General features: G+C 40.5%; 1 protein-coding gene across 3 annotated transcripts in view; it reads right to left on the reverse strand.

Annotated features, from left to right (window-relative positions):
• CHD5 (chromodomain helicase DNA binding protein 5) overlaps window positions 1-18,703 on the reverse strand; it is a 2,140,358-nt gene that overhangs the window by 1,689,314 nt on the left and 432,341 nt on the right. For all 3 annotated transcript variants that reach the window (XM_044063016.1, XM_044063014.1, XM_044063013.1), the window contains exon 6: window positions 17,587-17,753. In XM_044063016.1, the coding sequence (XP_043918951.1) occupies window positions 17,587-17,753 (167 nt within the window). The remainder of the gene's footprint in view (window positions 1-17,586; window positions 17,754-18,703) is intronic.

Consider the following 18,703-nt stretch of genomic DNA (forward strand, 5'->3'; position numbering starts at 1 on the left):
AAGGAAGGAAGGATTAGTCCTGAGAGACACCCTGTCATTGTGGAAAACTAGATAAGGAGGGCGAACACAAAGAGCCTGAAGCTCAGAAATTCTTCTGGCTGAAGTAACTGCAACCAGAAGAAGGGTTTTCCAAGAAAGAAACTTCAAGGAACAAGAAGCTACCGGTTCAAAGGGGGGCAGTATCAGGGAAGCTAAGATCAAATTTAGATCCCATGGAGGTGGGGATCTCTCACTGGGGGCCTGAGTAAAGTAGTCCCTTTAAGAAAAGCTTTACAAAGCTTATGGGACATAATACTAGTGTCTGATAGACCTGTATGAAAGTTTGAAATTGCAGCCAACTGCACTCTAATCGTGGCAGAAGAAGATCCAGCATGAAAAAGTTCTGCTAAAAAATCCAGAATATGGTGCACAGGGGCTGAAAAAGGATCTATATTCCTAGCCTCTGCCCAGAAAGAGAAAAGTTTCCACTTACTAGCATAAGTCTTTCTAGTGGTAGACTTGTGCGATGATAAGATGATTTCACGCACCGAGTGGGAGATGTTCGGAAGCCTGGCTAAGGTTGGAAGTGGAGCAACCAAGCAGTGAGCTGGAGAGATTGAAGGGATTGGTGCAGCCCGCCCAATTGATGAAAAGGAGGTCCAGAACTGGGTCCAGGGTCCAGGGCTGCTCCAGAAGGTAATGATGCAGGAATGGGAACCAAATTTATCAAGGCCAGTAAGGGGCAATGAGGATAATCTTGCATCCCAATGTGGTAGCTTTCTGTATCAATTTGGGAATTAGGGGGAATGGAGGGAATGCATAAAGAAGTCCCTGAGGCCAATCGTGAACTAGAGCGTCTCTGGGGGAGTGTCCGGGAAGAGGGAGGAGAGAGAAGAAATTGTTGCACTTGCTGTTGAAGGGAGTGGTAAAAAGGTCGCAGCAAGTCTGACCCCATTTGCGGAAGATTTGGTCCGCCACTGTCTGATTGAGAGACCACTCGTGAGGCATGAGAATTGTTCTGCACAGCCTGTCTGCTATAACGTTGGACTTCTCAGGGATGTGCGCTGCTATCAGAAACCGTCGGGAAGAGATCGCCCACTGCCAGAGTCTGAGTGCTTCTCGACATAGGGGGTAGGACCTGGTTCCACCCTGCTTGTTGATGTACCACACTACTGACACATTGTCTGTTTGAATTGCAATGGTCCCGGTAGGAAGAGAGTTGTGAAGCGCTTGCAACGCCAAAAGCACGGCCCTCATCTCCAAGAAATTGATATGCAGATGGTACTCGTGAGGCTGCCAGGTGCCTTGGACTGTTCTGCCCTGAAAATGCCCCCCCCCCCTATCAGGGAGGCATCCGTGGTCACCGTAGCTACTGGAGGAGGGAGAGCAATTGGTCTGCCCCGGGGTACTGATGGGGAAACCATCCACCAAGCAAGTTGGTTTTTGCATGTCTGTGTGATCATTATTTTGTGAGACATTGGAAGTTGTTGGTAAGACCATTGGGTGAACAGCATCCACTGAAGAATCCTCATATGAAAACGAGCAAGGGGGAGTAGTATGATAGCCGCTGCCATAAGACCCAATGTCTTTAGGACGAATCTGGCCTTTATTTTTTTGCATCCTAATAAGACTTGAACATGTCGGCGAATATCTAGCACTCTGTCTAATGGAAGTCTCGCTGACATGTCCTTTGTATTTAAGTTTGCTACTATAAAGGTAATAGATTGACAATGCGACAATTCAGACTTTTCGAAATTTATTGTGATGCCTAGTTTGGAGCAAGTTTGGATGGTGTAGTCTCTGGCTCGCAGCAGGTGATGCCTGGTGGTTGCAGTAAGGAGCCAGTCGTCTAAATATGGAAACACCTGGAATCCTTGCCATCTCAGGTGAGCGGTAACTACTGCCAAACATTTGGTGAACACCCTGGGGGCTGTGGTGAGACCAAAGGGCAGAGCTCTGAACTGATGATGACTGGCTCCCAGCCGAAAGCAGAGGAATCTTCTGGAGCATCTGTCCATTTTGATATGGTAGTACACGTCCTGAAGATCTATGGAACACATCCAATTGTCCTGACCCAGAAAGGGTAAAATGGACTGTAGCGTGACCATCCGGAACTTCGTTCTTTGAACAGATCTGTTTAGTCTGCTGAGATCCAGAATGGGTCTCCAGTCCCCTGTCTTTTTTAGTACCAAAAAGAACCTTGAGTAAATTCTGGATCCTTGCTGGTCTGCTGGGACTGACTGGATGGCTCTTTTTCTTAGCATTTTTTGAAATTTCTTGAACTGCTTGATCCCTTAGATTGGGTGGAACATCTGGAAGGGATTTGTTGGGAATGTAGGGAGTGTGAAGGAAGGGGATCTTGTAGCCTTCGGATATGATAGACAGTACCCATTTGTCTTGTGTTATACTTTGCCAGGCTTTTGGGTACAGCGATAATCTTCCCCCGACTGCCTCCGAAGGTGGACAGCTGGGCAGCACCTCAGGGATGCTGGAAGGGCTTGTCAGAGAAAGATTCTCTTTGGCCCTGATTTTGCGGACCCCCTCTGTCCCGAGGGCGGCGCCTATTGTTGTTCCCTCCTCTGCCCCTGGAGGGAACTCTCCACGTGTGTCAGGCACGGCTCCCTGGGGTTTCCGGAACCACATCTTCCCACTCTTCTGACCCTTGGGATACGGTCTTGAAGGAGTGGAAAAATGGACTCCTACAGCAGAGAGAGTCTTGCCTTCCTGCTCACATCTGGTAAGGGTATCCTTCACCTGTGGTCCAAAAAGAGCAGAACCATCAAAGGGGGTGTTTGCAAAAGATGCCCTGAAGGGTTCCGCAAAGTTACATAACCACATCCAGGCATGCCTCCTCAAGGCCACGCCTGTGCCTGCGGCCCTACTCGCACCATCGGCTGCGTAAGAGATGAGCCGCATGGAGGAGTTTACTACCGAATTAAGAGTCGCCAGCTGGGAGGCAATCTTAGCCTGGACCCCATAGCTGATGGATCTTGAAGGGTATCTCCTAGCTCTTTAAGGAGATCCCTTTGAAGGTGGGTAAAGTGGCACAAATAGTTCAGCGACCTCATGGAGAAGGTCGCTGATGCAAACATCCGCTTCCCATATCTGTCCATCGTCCTAGATTCCTTATTAGGGGGATGGACAGATGAAGAAGTTTCAGCCAACTCCTTTTTTGTGGCTGCTGCTACCACCATGGCATCAATGGGAACACCCTTAGTTAGAAATTGCTTGTCTTGTGGTGCAGTAATAAATTTTGTGGGTCTTCGGGGGGTTGGTTCCATTGAGTCTGGGGCTGACCACGTCTTCTGAGCCACCACAGACATCAGTGGATCAAAAGGCGGAGACACCCAGGAGGTGGAGGGTCAGGAACCAAACGCGTCCAGGAATACTGACTCATCCTCGGAAGGGTTAAGGGTAGTCCAGTTCCCCCTCTGCCTAAGTATCTCAAGGATGTCTGAGAAAGAGACATCCTCAGAGGGGGATCTTGGGGACCCTTCCAAATCCTCCAAGTCAGTATCTGAAGTGACAGACTCAGGGGAGTCAACATGCTTCCTCTTGCATTTCCTCTTTCGAGGGGGCTCCTCTGAATGAACAGGGGAGGCCTCGGAAGAGGAAGTTACAATCAATGGGGTGCCCTGGAGCGCTTGTTCCCCACGCTTGGGGTCTGGAGGAGGGGCAGAGACAGGAGCAGGCACCATGGGGGGAGGAGCCGATGAGGCTGACCATGAGGCTGACTCAGATGCCATCACACTCCTCATGACCTCGAAGGTGCCTCTTCCCGATATCGGAGAAGGCTCTGGCTCCGAAGAGACCAGAATCCTTCCCGGCACTGAGAGAGACAGCTCCGAAGCCGATGTAGGAGCCGAACTCACCTGCGCCGAAGCTCCGAGAGGGAGAACGGGGTCGGACAAGGGTCCGATGCCACGCGCACCCTCGGAGCCGATGAGGAGTCCCGGCACCCAGATCCCTCCAAGGACGGCACCATAGAAGAGATCGGAGCCAATGACGGAACTGAAAGGGTAGGTATCGGTGCCGACGGTCCCACGGTCCCAGCCCCAGCAAGCTCCGGCTCCGAGCTCAAGGAATGAATCAAAGGAGGAACTACTGCAGAGACAGATGGAGCTGAACCCTGATGAGGGGGGCTGGATAACATTTTAGCCAGGGCCTACGATTTTAAAAGCCTGCTCACCACTCTCTCCAAATCATGGTCAGATAGCCTAGATGACCGAGAAGAGTGGGATCGGTTACTTCGCTCCGAATGTAACAAAGGCGACCCCGGTGCTGAGTGTATCAACTCTAAGGATGTGATCTAGAGCGTTTTCGACTCCCTGACAATTCTGACAGCAGCGTTGGTGCCGACTGGGAGATAGGTACTTCGGTTCCAGTCGGAACCGAAGTTTGCTGGGACATAGGCACTTCGGTTCCAGCCGGAACCGAAGTTGATGCAGACGCCACACCCGACGACGGCTCCGAACTGGGAGCTGGCGGCTTCGATGGCTTGGAAGGTTTCACTGACTGAGACTTGGCCGGTGATCCTTCAGGTTTAAGCAAACCCCTAAGGATAAGCTTATTCCTACGCTCCTGCAGGACTCTTGGACTAAAGGCGTGGCACACCGAACAAGAGTCCTGCAGGTGTAGGGCGCCCAAGCAATAGGCACAAGAAGTGTGACCATCTGTCAGTGACATTTTCTGACAGCATGAGTCACACTTCTTGAATCCAATCACTTTCGTGTCTTTAGACATTCCTGTAAGGAAATATCAAATTACAAATAAAAAGTATAAAGGGAAGTAGGTAACTAGAAAAAAACACACTGCACACAAGTTACCACACCATAACAGCACACATACACTCTATACTAGAAGAAAGGGTAAACAGACCTACTAACTACCACACTTTCTAGAGAAAAAATTTTAATACCTTAAAAAAGAAACAAGGATAAGCCTCTAACTAAAATGACTACCTTAAAAAGGAAACGGGGGAAGAGGGGGACTCTCTAAGAAGAAAGCGAGTTTTCAAGGGGGAAGACGATCACCAACAAATACTTCAGCTATGTATGAACACTAAGTATTCTAACAACTAACTATAATAATATACAAAAGGTTCTATATATATAACAATAAAGTGAAAATTATGACCTGAGCCAGTAAACGCAACCTTGTAGCAGAAGCGGCAAACGAGATCTGGGTATCTAGCGCCAGGCATCATGGGATATAGGGGGGCCTCGAGCTAGTAAGCAGCTCTCGAGCTTTTGAAGATGGCCGAGTCAGAGCCGAGGATCGGCTCCGAGCCCAACCAGCAAGAATGAAGGTGAGATAGACAACTTAACATCCAATATTACCTTGAGTCTTAGCTGAAAATGTAGCAGTTTGTTTTACAAAGCAATTCAGACAGGATGTAGCAGCCTACACATATCTTGATGTATTATTTCAAGTAACTAACAGGCCACCTAATTTTAATTGTAGGCTATAAACAGTCAAGAGGATCTAAACTCTCTTTGCGGATCCTATACAGCAGTCAGAAACAAATATGGTCCCCCCAAAAAAGCAATATGGTCTTAGTTGCAGAATTTTCTTCAGTGCCTGTTTAGGAGTCAGTCTTCTGGTTGTTAGTCCCAGTTCATTTAAGATTTCCACAACACCAAGTGGCTAAGCAAAGGTAATACTCCCACTCTGGTTCTAGAAATACAAATTTTCCTTTACCCAAACTACTTGTCTCCACAGCTCAGTAGGATGCAGGCTCCATCATCCTTTATGTTGAACACTTCCCACACATACAGTTCTTCTTATTTTAAGCATCTGTTTAGGGTCGATATTATATGATCAAAATTTAGTTAGTCGAATTACTAAAGCTTGATCACTAAATGTCAAAGTCACAAAACCGCGAACAGCAGTTTCCACACAGGGAAACAATTTGTTGGGCTGTGACACGGATTTTGCCTTTTCTACCATGTGGAGCAATCTCGGAGTTGGTATATTTAGTTAAGGGAGTGTGGGGGGCACAGGCCCCCACTTCAGGGGCTTGATTTGTGTTTAATGTTTTTTTTTTTTTTTTTACTTGGGACAACTGCATTGTTTCCCTGTGTGGAAACTGCCATTTGCGGTTTTGGGACTTTGACATTTAGTGATCGAGCTTTAGTTATTCGACTAACTAAAGTTTTGAGCATATCATATAGACCCATCTTTTTAGCCTCTCTTTACTGCTGCTCTTAGGTAATGTTTAAATAGAACTGACTAATGTTAAGTCATGATAAGCTAGAGGCAATACCAGCCCAGAGCATTCAGCAGTTCTTATGCTCCCTTACACAACCCAAGATCATTTTTCAGATATTATGGATCATTCTAATTCAAAAGATCAGATTCCCAATAAAACAGGTGACTGTTACCTTAACATGTCACTGATTTCTTCATTTCCTTGCTAACATTAATTTTTCACGTTCAAGACTTCCAGGAGATTCTTAAGGTAAAAAGAAATCTGACTACAGATGGAAACAAATTTGGATTTCACAAGATTTAATGGGCAGCTGCTCATGACATACATGCACGTGCTGATCAAACATAATGAAATATTAAATTTGAAATATTTTATAATGCTGTACAGAAGCTCATAACGATAGCAACACATCTAAACTTCAGAGGATACATTTTCAGACCTATTTAAACACTTGTTTCCATTCATTCGATGTCACTGTCAAGGAAGATAACCTGTTTGGAGGTAGCCTTATTGGTGATTACGTTTTTTAATCACTTTCTTTGCTGTTGTTGAAACTGCTTCATAACGTTTTTCAGTATCTATGTATTTTTAAATAGGCAAATGATAAGGTGAGGAGTAGCTAAACATATTCTATTTATGACCATAAACAGTCCAGAAATTATTACATTTATTCTTAATTTCAAGGCCTTATTTTAATTTGTTTTAAAGTGCTTTTCATTATTTAGCATAATATTGTTAATTCTAGCATGACAAATATTATCTACCTTAAATGGTGCTAAAAATGCTCTAGAGCTAAAACATGGAGTTGTCCACATCCTTTTGTGAAACAGTATAGTTGGTGTGCACTTTCTTTTTCTTACTTTGCAAATGTATAGACTGGACAGAACACAGAGGAAACTTTTTTAAATGGCATCACCCATTTTTTTGTTTTATTAAAAAAAATATATATATATATATATATATATATATATATATATATATATATATATATATATCTACAGTATATATACAGTTATTTACTGCCACTGGGTTTTAATTACTTTTTAATGACCTGCTGGTTGGTTTGAAGAGAAAGTATTAAGAGCTGGAAAATGTGGATGTTATACAACAGGTAACTGAAATAAAAATATGGTATAATTAAAGGAAATAAGTTATAAAGATTCCTACTGTGACAATAGTGGTCTAACATATATTATAAGTATGATGAATTTTTAAGAATCTGAGGTTCACGGCAATGGAACGGCTGCAAGGCTATATATGGAGATGACATGATTAAGAACATCCTGCTATGAAAATTTAAACAAAAAGAGAAATAATATCTGGATAAAGAATGGAACAGACGTGCACATCATTCCTCAAGTCTGGCAGGAAGACATAGTCTGATGGTGAAAGCCAAAAGGCACCTTTTTCGAGAAGGACTCACATGCTCTGAATCCCTGGGGAGGAGGGCAGCTAGCCATAAGCTGTCACTGTGGTGAATACAAAAGAAAGAATAGCAAAGGGTGATAAAGTAAGAGATAAATGTCAGTAATGTAGTGCTTCCAAGTCTGCTGTCCTGCACACAAAACAACTTCATATGTAGTAACTGACTATATAACTGGATGTACAGTAGGCAAATACATGCATGACTATGACCATTTCCTCACAGTGGTGATATTTGTCTTATTTTATGCTGGGTAAATAAGAGAAAGGGGAAGGTTATCTTCAGAAGAAGCTTAGACTGACAGTGAAAATAAGGAGCTTCTGATGCACTTCAAAGAAAACTCCATCATGGAACTCAAACATTTTTTTTATTGAATTTCTTATTTTCTGAACTGTTTTAATGCATCAAAATCACTCTAGGTGCTTCTTATAAAATGTATATGCCTTTCTAGAAAATAGCTGACATGCCTGCCATATTAATGTAATCTAGTGCTTTTTTGTCTCTTTCACAGAATCCATTTCAAGTGCTCGTTATATGAATCATGCTAGATACAAGGAAATAATGTTGTCTTCCTATCTTACACACCTTCTGTTGCGGGAGTGTTTGCATTTTTTTTTTCTGAATGACTATCATATACATTTCTCTCAGAACTTGCTTTAAGTTACTCACAACAGATATACATCTCCAGCCGAAAAAGTAAATAAATTGCGGACTTGTTTAAGGATTGTCATTTTATAGTTCTATTGAGCTCTGAAGGACCCACCCCACACTCTTCCTGAGGTCTCAATGCTACCACTGTAATCCAAGAACTGTTAATCAACACAAGAACTGTTTTTGCTAATTACCATTGTCTGCAGCAGTAGGAAGGTGTGTGTGTGTGTGTGTGTGTGTGTGTGTGTGTGTGTGTGTGTGTGTGTGTGTGTGTGTGTGTGTGTGTGTGTGTGTGTGTGTGTGTGTTTTATCCAGAACAATGGAGAAATGTGCTAATGTGGTTGTTTTTTCTCAAAGGTATTTTGCAAGCATACCGCAAAAAAGTACAATTATCTGTTCCTGAATCTGTGTTATGAGACCTTTTAACTGAGGCACAAATACTTTCATGCATACATTTCCCCACTTCTGTTGTACTGCTACCCCTTGATCTGCTACACTGCAGCATTCTAACACTTCATCAAAACACATCCTTGATCATGACAATGACAAACATTACTATCTATAAAACTGTTGCAGCTACATAAAATACTGCTTGCAAGTAGATCAGTATAAAAAATGTGATCATCTATTAGGTTTACCATATTTTTGGATGCCCAAAGTGGGATGTTCTTACTGAAACTTGAGACTGCAGGACAAACTATGCCATCGTCCAACAAAAATAATTATTTTCATCTTATTACGAAAATATAGACGCTATGATGTGCAATGCTGGTTGCTTGTACTACTTTATATGAAATTAAAATGACTTGAATGTAGTGTCACAGTTTTCTGTGACATTTAAAGAAAAGTCAGAAAACCGTTTTTCATTAAAATATCAAGAGATTTGTTTTTCTTCTTGTCTCCCAGCAGGACAGAACTGCCTAAACAATGACTGCTCCGCAGACTGCAGAGAGAAAGACAGAGAAAGACAGGTAGTAATCCTATCAACTAGGTGAAATGATACTGTATCTCTTATTCGGTGCAATAAAGACAGTGGAAAACAGCTTTACATCACTCTACCACCTTATTGTCTTAAACGTGTATGGTTGGTTTTGGTTGATTTCTATAGCCTATTCAATTAACCTGTTAATGTTTTATTACTTACATGTTTCCATAATTACATCTATAGGCCCACAACTTTAATTGTACATGATTACGTACATTATTGGCATTCACACGCACATTTTTTAATTTATTATTTATTGACATTTGTTTACCGAAAGTCAGTGCAAGTCAGAAAGAGACCCTTTTCAGTGGAGGCCCAGGGAGGAAAATCTCCTGAACAAAGTAGAATATAATACACAGTATAATACATAGTAATGTTAAGCATCTTCAGTTGTGCAAAGGTAGGGACGTGAAATAATATATATTGGATGAAGCACAGAATTGTGACTATACGATACAAGCAAACTGTTTCAAACCTGGTTACAGTCATAGAAAATATTGATTAGTAAACTGTAACCCTGTTAACTCTGTTGATCAGATTGTTATTGATTAAAGCAACACATTTATTTACTGACATTTAATTACTATGAAATTCTGACTGGGTAGAAGCCCATTTTAAGGGGAGGCCTGGGGAGAAAAGCTCCATATTATTACAATCCATTTTAAGAACAATAATTTTACAATGTTTAAAAATAAAACAAAAACATTTGCAATTTAAATAATTATAACAAATTAAAACATTAAGAATCAATAGGAGTTATATGACAATCATTTAATTTTTAGAGAAATTTTAGACAGATTGTATAGAAATTAAAGGTAAGTTAGTCTAAAACAAACAGGAAATGCAATATGTAGTGAGGGAAAAACAGGCTTATGGTATATTTAGACAGCAGGTCAGGGAAGAGAATTTGATAGAAGCAAGGAAGTAAATGAAGATGGGAGATGAAGTATAAGGAATGAAAAGGTACTTGTTCACATTTTGTGATATAATTTATCCTGGTTTGGAGCAAGAATAGAATCAGCTTTTAACTAGGAAGTCTTTCAGATGGGTTTTGAAATATGGGAGGGCATTGACCTGATGGATAAAGGTAAGGAGTTCCAGGCCTTAACAACCTTGTATAAGTATAGACAATGCTCAGCAGATTTGATATGTTTGTAGACAGCTTTTGGTCATTCGATCGCAATGACCGAGTGTTGGGAACATAGTTGTGTGGAATGGTTTTTTAGTGCGGTACAAGCAGATGGATGCTGGATAATTTTATAGGTGGTAAGAAGTTGTCTATTAGTTGATGACGCAGTTATAACCAATTTAGGCTTTTTATTGCTATACAGTGCTGGTTTCTGAAACTTTGTTATAGCAATGTTCAAGGTGTAATTTCTGTGAAGCCTGGAGGTTAGTGAGGATGGGAGTGCCATAACGAAGTGTGGGGAGGAGATAAGTAGTGACAAGTGTAGTTTTACTTGTGTCGATGAGAATGTTTTTTACGCACACAGAATAAATGCCTACATAGGAGGGAGATTAGAACATGAATATTCCTGATGGTAGGTTTGATAGTGTGGATTATGCAACTAAGGTTTAGCTATTATAACTAGGAGTAATAGGTAACACAGTGGATTTGTGTCAAAGGGAGAATAGTGAAGATGGGTAAAGGTAGAAAAGAGTGATCGAAATTGAGAAGAAGAAAAAATAAGTGGTATTAGACTGTAGAGTCAGTATATGATTTTAAGAAAACTAGCGAGGGAAGAAGGTGGTGTGTTTGGTAAAATGCACACTGTACTAGTTAAAAATATTTTGGTGGAAGAGCTCAGTGACTTTTAAATGTGGGTAACACTGTTTGCATTAACCTGAGGGTAGACACTAGCACACCCTGCTTTGAGTTTTAAATGATTTTGGATTATCAAATTTGTTTGAGACACGCGCGCACACACGCACACACACACACACACACACACACACACACACACACACACACACACACACACACACACACACACACACACACACGGAGGTGGTGGTAGAGTTCCATACCTTAGAGATGTCATTTGAAAATAGTGAGTCACCTACAGTTACTTAAGTTTAGTAATGGTAACTAAAACCTTAGCTCCTGAGCATAAAATTCCCTATTTGGAGAGTAGGGATGGATGACTGATTTTAAGGCAAGGTAGTTGTCTGGTTTATATGATTATGTATCCTATCAGCAGTGGAGACACAGTTAGATAATGTGGGAGCTCCAGCAAGATGAGGTACTTGAGTGACACACAGATATGAGTTCTGGGGTAAAAGTTAGTTGCAAACTTAGCAGTTTTGTTGTAGGACTGTTCTATTTTTCTTGTAGGGAAGGGTGATAGAAATGATCTGACTTAAGTGTTTCCTTTCAGTATCAGTAAGGTAGGGTTAGCCTCTATATAAGAAGGGAAATTTTTAATGTGTTTTGCTTATAGTTTTGAGACATATTCTGATCAAATTTCATACTATCATCTATAATAACAAATAGGTTTGGTGCGTGACATTTGTTCAATTTTTATGTTATTAGCAGAGTATATTGTAAAGTGAGTTTTTCTGAGCAGGTAGCTGCTTTGAAGAGATAAGTATGCTTTCAGGAGGAGTTGTATATTACCTAAACATGTTTCAACACAGAAGAACTGAGTTACTTCCTGAAGTTTAGTGAGTCTTTTTGCTATGCAGATGAGTATCAAATCACCCAACTACTGGAATATGCCAGCATATTTCGTAGGTGTGTGAAGGCCATTTGTGAAAAGAGCAAATAATATATATATATATATATATATATATATATATATATATATATACATACACGGGAGCCGTTTATAATCTCAAAATAGTGAAATGTCAAATTTCAGTATCTCGAGACTATCTCAAATTCGCGGTTATGGCCTTACGCTACATGATGTCTGGGATTGTGTGTTTATGGTGCTCTGTGCCATGTGTGGATCTAGGTGTTTTGTCAGGTAAGTGAGTGTTTTGTAAGGGATTTGAGTGGGGGGTTAGAATGTGTTTGAGTGTGCTGATATGTTTGATGTGTTTGTGTGTGAGGGACTGGAGAATGTGCGTGTGTGAGTTTGCTTTTGTTTCCTATTTGTGCGATCTTGGAGTTTTTATATACAAGTAGGGTGGGTGTGGGGGGCTGCAAGGGGGCTTGCCCCCTTGCTTATGTTTGTATGAGTTGTGTATGTGTGTAGTTTTTGTTTGTTTATGTTGTGATGTGGGTGTTGTGGTGTATGTATGGTGTAGTGTATGCGGTTTATTCGGTGTTTTGAATTTCGTGGTTTTGGGCTCGGGGTTTTGTAGTTTCTGTGTTTTGTGGATTTGGTTTCATAGTTTCGAGATACTGTAATTTGATGTTTCAGTATTTTGACATTATGAAGTGAATCCATATACACACACACACACACATATATATATATATATATATATATATATATATATACATATATATATATATATATATATATATATATATATATATATATATATATATATATATATATATATATATATATACACATATACACATACACACACACACACACACACACAACACACACACCCACACCCACATACATACATATATATATATATATATATATATATATATATATATATATATATATATAGATATATATATTGGTTTGTTTTGGAAGTTTCTACCTTCTAAGCACCATAATACTCTCTAGTATGGGTAGAACACAAGGTGAGTGCTCCATCTAAAGCTTTAACCATCGTCACTTCTTTTGGTGGTCTGGAATGTCTTACTGCTGTCTACCTTGTTTGCTATGACTGTTTACATAACTTGCTTTGTAGGAGCATTATAAAGTATTAACTGCTTTACCATATTCATATCTGAATATGGGCACTAATTAAAAATGAGTGACCTACTAACAAAGTCCAGAAAGACAAAACTGAAACACTGAACTGTCATATACTGGAAGTTTAAGAAATTCAAAAGATTGAGAATGAATGAAAAGCATGCAGTTGTTGTTGTTTCTTTCGGCTTTTCCCGGTTAGGGGTAGCCACAGCGGAACTCCGGTCCGCTAATGATTGGCAGTAGAATTTTACGTGCCGAGTTGCCAGCCCTGACGCACAACCTTCAACGAAGGTACGCCCATTCATGCATGTCTCCACACAGAAGGATGAAAAGCATGCAGTATAAATGTAATATAACTGAAGAATAAGTTCTCTATAAATAAATGCAATTCAAAATGTCTGGATCTGCTGCACAAAGGGATAACACCCTAAATACTACCAAAATAACACAGTAATGACCACTGAACCAAGCACTACAGGGACAGGCCAGGAAAGATAGCACTGGGATGGGGGCAGGAAGGAGATACGTTTTACAGCTCTACTCTTCCCTAACGAAGGTTAGATGAGGCAGTAAAGCACAAGACTGAGGCATATTCTTGGTCTGAAGCACTCTTGGAATGTAGCAGGAACTGTCATATACACATCAGCATTCTGGGGGTGGTAATGCAGGCTCCACTTTAACAATATGCAGTCAGCAGTAGAGGAAGGTCTTAGAGAAGTAATAGAATAATCCTTAATGAATGGCCAAGGCTGATGAGTCAGGGCTATCCTGTAGTTCCACAGGTGGCCCTGGTCTGGGGTATTAAACCAGACCTCCAAGCTATTGGGATGAAATGCTCTGGTTATTTAGTCTGATGTTCAGAGCACCACTGGAGGCCAAAAAAAAAAAATAATAAAATAAATAAAAATAAAGTGCACTGTAAAATGTCACACAAATAAATGGTCATATTGTTTAGGAGTAAAGGGAGTACCTGTCTTTCCATCAAATAAAAAAAAACCCCTTTAATCTAATGCAGAGTACGTTTGGACTCAATAACCTCGACCAAGCCCCCATCTCACTGGAGCAAGAAGAGGCTATTCTGCCCCCCCCCAAAAAAAAAAATCACTTTCACCTAAATTTATCTACATACTTCTTTTCTTCTGTTAAACGTCTGTCCCTTTTCCTGTTTCCTGCTCAACATTCTCATGCAAGGTGTATGCTCAAATAACATCAGTTTATGGCACAGAATCATCTTGAATTTACATGCTTGCTTTTCAGTGTTATATTAATTGCTTAATACAAAAACTGGAAAGTGAACTTTAGTGTACTTGGGTTTCTACACTACTCACAAAGTTTAAAAGTTGTAACTTCTGTACAAAGCTATGTTTTAATAAAATATGAGTTTAACTCTTGTACATACAGCATACTGTAAAGACCTATAGATAATATATGCCTGTATATATTGTACTACTTAATACTGACTTTTGGTACTTATTCCTATATTTCCTATAGATTTTTCCATATAACTCTGAATTAAATAGGCAGATATTACTGTAGTCCTAGCTATGTCATTTATCAATCAATTCTTCATTTTTCCAAAATTATAACAGTGAGCTGAATTAGTGTTATTCATTATTTATCAAAGATACAGTTGTGTAAGAGCTTACCATAACAATAGATGGCCTACTGATCACTGTTGCAGTATTCCAAACTGTTGGGTTGTCTTGTTAAATAACCTGGATGTCTGGCCAAGGCACCAAAACCAAAACCTTACACAGAGCCACACGTCTGACATATAACCTAAGCCCATGGGTGTTAGGGTACATAAACAGATGTATAATATGAGTCCTCAGATTATTTCCAGGCCAGTAAGCCTATATAGGCCTGAGAGACAAAAATAAAATGATCGGCTAAAAGGGGAGAGTCAGAAAGACGGTGATCTCCCTTGGTCCATGAGAAAAAAGGATGGAAGAATCCAAGAAGGGGGAAGGTAGGAAGGAAAAGAATACTGCAATAGGGATTGGTAAGACATATACTATCAAGTTAAAGTCTTAAGTCCTTCCTTAGATCACTGTTGCAGTATTCTAAACTGTTGAGTGATTCCCAAAGCTTAAGACATGTGGCAGGTGGTTGGAAGAGATACATGAGGACTGTCTAGTAATCCAGAGAGAACTGATCTGATGAAAGCAGCAATGGACTTAGAAAAGGAATACATTCTACTATGTTTTCTTAAGGTATGTAAAGAAAATCAAGTACATTGTTTCTAGAGTTATTCCAGAGTCAATCCCCTTGCAAAAGGCTCAAAATGAGGCCAAAGCATACCTCTCAACCATACCGAATTCCTTGGTATTTACCATTTTTGAGGTCCAAATAATGGGGTGTCATGAATTCCTGAGTGACCCCCTTAATTCCCGAATTTCCTGGCTTTTCCCCCCCCCCAGCGATTTTTGCTGATGTCATCATGTGTAGAGGCATGCATAATGGTGTCAGCTTCATGAGCAGCCTGTCGGAATTCGCTGCGAGCTCAAGGGGTGTGACTGACTGTTTATGTTGGTAATGTGCTGCACTGAAGTCATGTCTCGCACTACAGCAGCTCTTCCAGTTTGCTTAAGTTCAGACAGAGAGGGACTTCACTGGATGACCGCAGCTGACAACAACACTGCTTTTTGTTTTTAATTAATCTAGAGAGCAGAAGTTTTAGTTTAGAAGGGAGGTGTTGTCATAAGGACTTGTAGCTTAGAGACTTGCCTGGCACAGGTGAGAGCTACCAGAAAAATTGTTTCCAAGTACAGAATTTGAGACTGGCAGAGGTTACTGGTTTGAAAGGAGGGACAATATTTTTTTCCAGATGAGATCCCAAGCAGGTGGGATAGTTTTCCTTGGGGGTTTCAGGTGGAGTACACCTTTTAAGAACTGCATTACATCCAATCTGGCCAGAAGACGGGGATCCAGAGGTAGGCATGCAGATATGGCTGAAATGTATCTTAATAGACGGGTATGCTAGACCAGACTTCAATAGCTCACACAAATAAAAGAGCACCAAGTGGGTATTAGCCTGTACTGGGTCCTGATTTTTAGGCAGGCACTATATAGTAATTTTTTCCATTTTGCTATGGAGGATTTTCTGGTAGTAGGTTTTCTTACCTCCTGGAGAACCTTAAGCATGTCCTCCCTCAGAAAATTGGTGTCTACAAGGGATCAGAATCCCATCATCCATAATATGAGGTTGAAGGATAGCAAGTTGGGATGAAGCAGTGAGCCCTTCTGCTGTGTGATCACGTCCATTGTGGAGGGAAGCTTCTGTGAAAGAGAAGGAGGAGCCAATGCTTCTTAAGGCAGTGAGTTTCCAAGTAGGAATTGAAAGATGAAAGTCATGTTCTTAAGGTCTTTGTAACAAAAGACTGACAGATCATGCAATCTTTATAGTCGTGCTCTGCAACTAGGCATAAAAGGCACTGGAGTGGAGATCCTTGTAGAGAATCTGACTACTACAATCACACTTCCTGTTCCTTGCTAACATCTAATAAAGCAACAAACAGCAATGCAACTGAGAAAAAATAAGGAAGGTTCCCCAACAGGGCACTTACCTGAACCAGTGGAAGGCCATGAGTAAAACAGACCTACGGGTGTGAGTCCTGAATTTGGATTGGTAATGAAGGAGTCTGGGGATTTACGCTCAGAAGTCCAGTTATGTACCCTTACACCCACAGGCTTAGATCATGCACCGGCCGTGTGACTCTATGGAAGGTTTTGGCTTTGGTTCCTTGGACAGATGTCCAGATTATTTGGTGAGATAACCCAACAGTTTGGAATACTGAAACAGTGATTTAAGGAAGGATGGTGTTCTAATAGGCACCCCTGAATACATTTATTCAAACATTTGAGTTTTTGGCTGGGCTAGTACAACTTTAAAAAATGTAAACTTCAGTATATTACTTTCTATTCTTAGAATGCATGTGTACTTGACAAATGAAAAAAGAAAACTCTGACAAAATGTTTTTAAAATCTATGACTGAGACAGCCACTTCTGTTGATGCCTTATTAGAACACATCCAAGAGAAAGAAATATCTATTTTAATTATCAGTTTCCAGAAAATCCTACTTGAAAAGTCATGCCGCACACACATTACTCCATTCAAACATATGTCAGTGCAATCCTAAAACAGCAAATATTAGACAAGTTTCATGCAGCACCTATTTCAGACATAATAATTCCAGATTAACATTCTTTCATTTAATGGCCCAGATACTTTCTCTTACTGTTCACCCTGAAGAACTTTAACAAAGTTAATCTGTGCTGCAGCAGTGTTTATACCCAACATTCTTGCCAGTTACTCATTTAACTTTCCTTCATGAGGGCTGGCAAAAAAAAATTACATTAAGCCATAGACAAAGACTGAGCTCAGCATGCTTTCCTTTCTTTTGCATAAAGGTGATTACTATCACTTTGTCTAGGACTACACCTAAAAACATAATTGTTACCAGCTCAGAGTGCGGGTTATATACTGACGACATCTGAAATAATACTTACACAGTGGGGGCAACTCCACTTGCCCTCTGGTGCCCTCTCTAGCTCAGGGTCAAGGCAGACCAAGTGGTATGCACGGGGACATGTATCACACAGTATGATCTCTCCTCCTTGCTGACACACCTCACAGTAATCTTGATGGTCTGTCTCATAGCCATCGCCATCTTCCACTGAGAGTGGAAACAGATGAAAACAAAAACAAAAGGATAGGACACTAAATTACTCCTTCTTTGGTCATAGAGCTAATAAAATAAATTATATTTAAATGCAAATCAGGAAATACATGATATATGAAGGAATATAAGTATTCAAATATGCAACAGCCTGAGTTTCCTGTTCTATCCAGATTTATAAACAGCATATAAGTACATTTCACAGTAACTGTAAAGCAATTTTATAATAAAACATAAATGTGAAAATATGTCTGAATGTATAAAAGATGCACAAGACCCTTGCTCAGAAAATTCTGTGCAATATGGAAAGGATCACAAATGCTGAAAATCCCTCGAAAAAGACAAGCATTTACCTTTATAGTAAATCATTAACAAAAATAAATTGTGCTGCTTAAGACTTAACATTTCATAGGTTCATATGATATTACTAAGTTAGCGGCCCTAGATCCTTTACAAGCCTAGCCATGTCAATTTCAAGTATCTCAATTTGTTGTTTTTGGGTAGTCTGCAGAATGAATTTATGAACAGAGCGGTTCTGTGATCGACACTGGCTACCCCTGTCCATGAGGGACATGGCTGCCATCCCAGGGGCGAATTTGTGGTCTCCCATCCAATTATCTAGGTTGCATTTCAATAGGGTCAGTGAGGAGCTCTGTTTTATGTGAAGTGGAACGTTATTCCAGAGGAACAGCAGTCTCTGGAATATGTCTTTTCACGAAGAACTTCAGCTATGTTAAGAATTTATGACAGCAGATATCTGAAATTATCACCAATTTTACTGTCAGTAATAAGAAACTGATGTTCTTGAACTTGATTCTGTTGCTATCCTTGTATATTGTTAAGAGCATCAGATAAAGCACACAAAGTTCATATGTCTGGCACAGATAATTACAAGCTTATCACATGACATTAACAGCCAAAATTTCAAATTCATCCATCCACAACTC

Source organism: Protopterus annectens, chromosome 2.part1 (assembly GCF_019279795.1).
Source record: "Protopterus annectens isolate FY-2018-M chromosome 2.part1, PAN1.0, whole genome shotgun sequence".
NCBI classification, from domain to species: Eukaryota; Metazoa; Chordata; order Ceratodontiformes; family Protopteridae; genus Protopterus; species Protopterus annectens.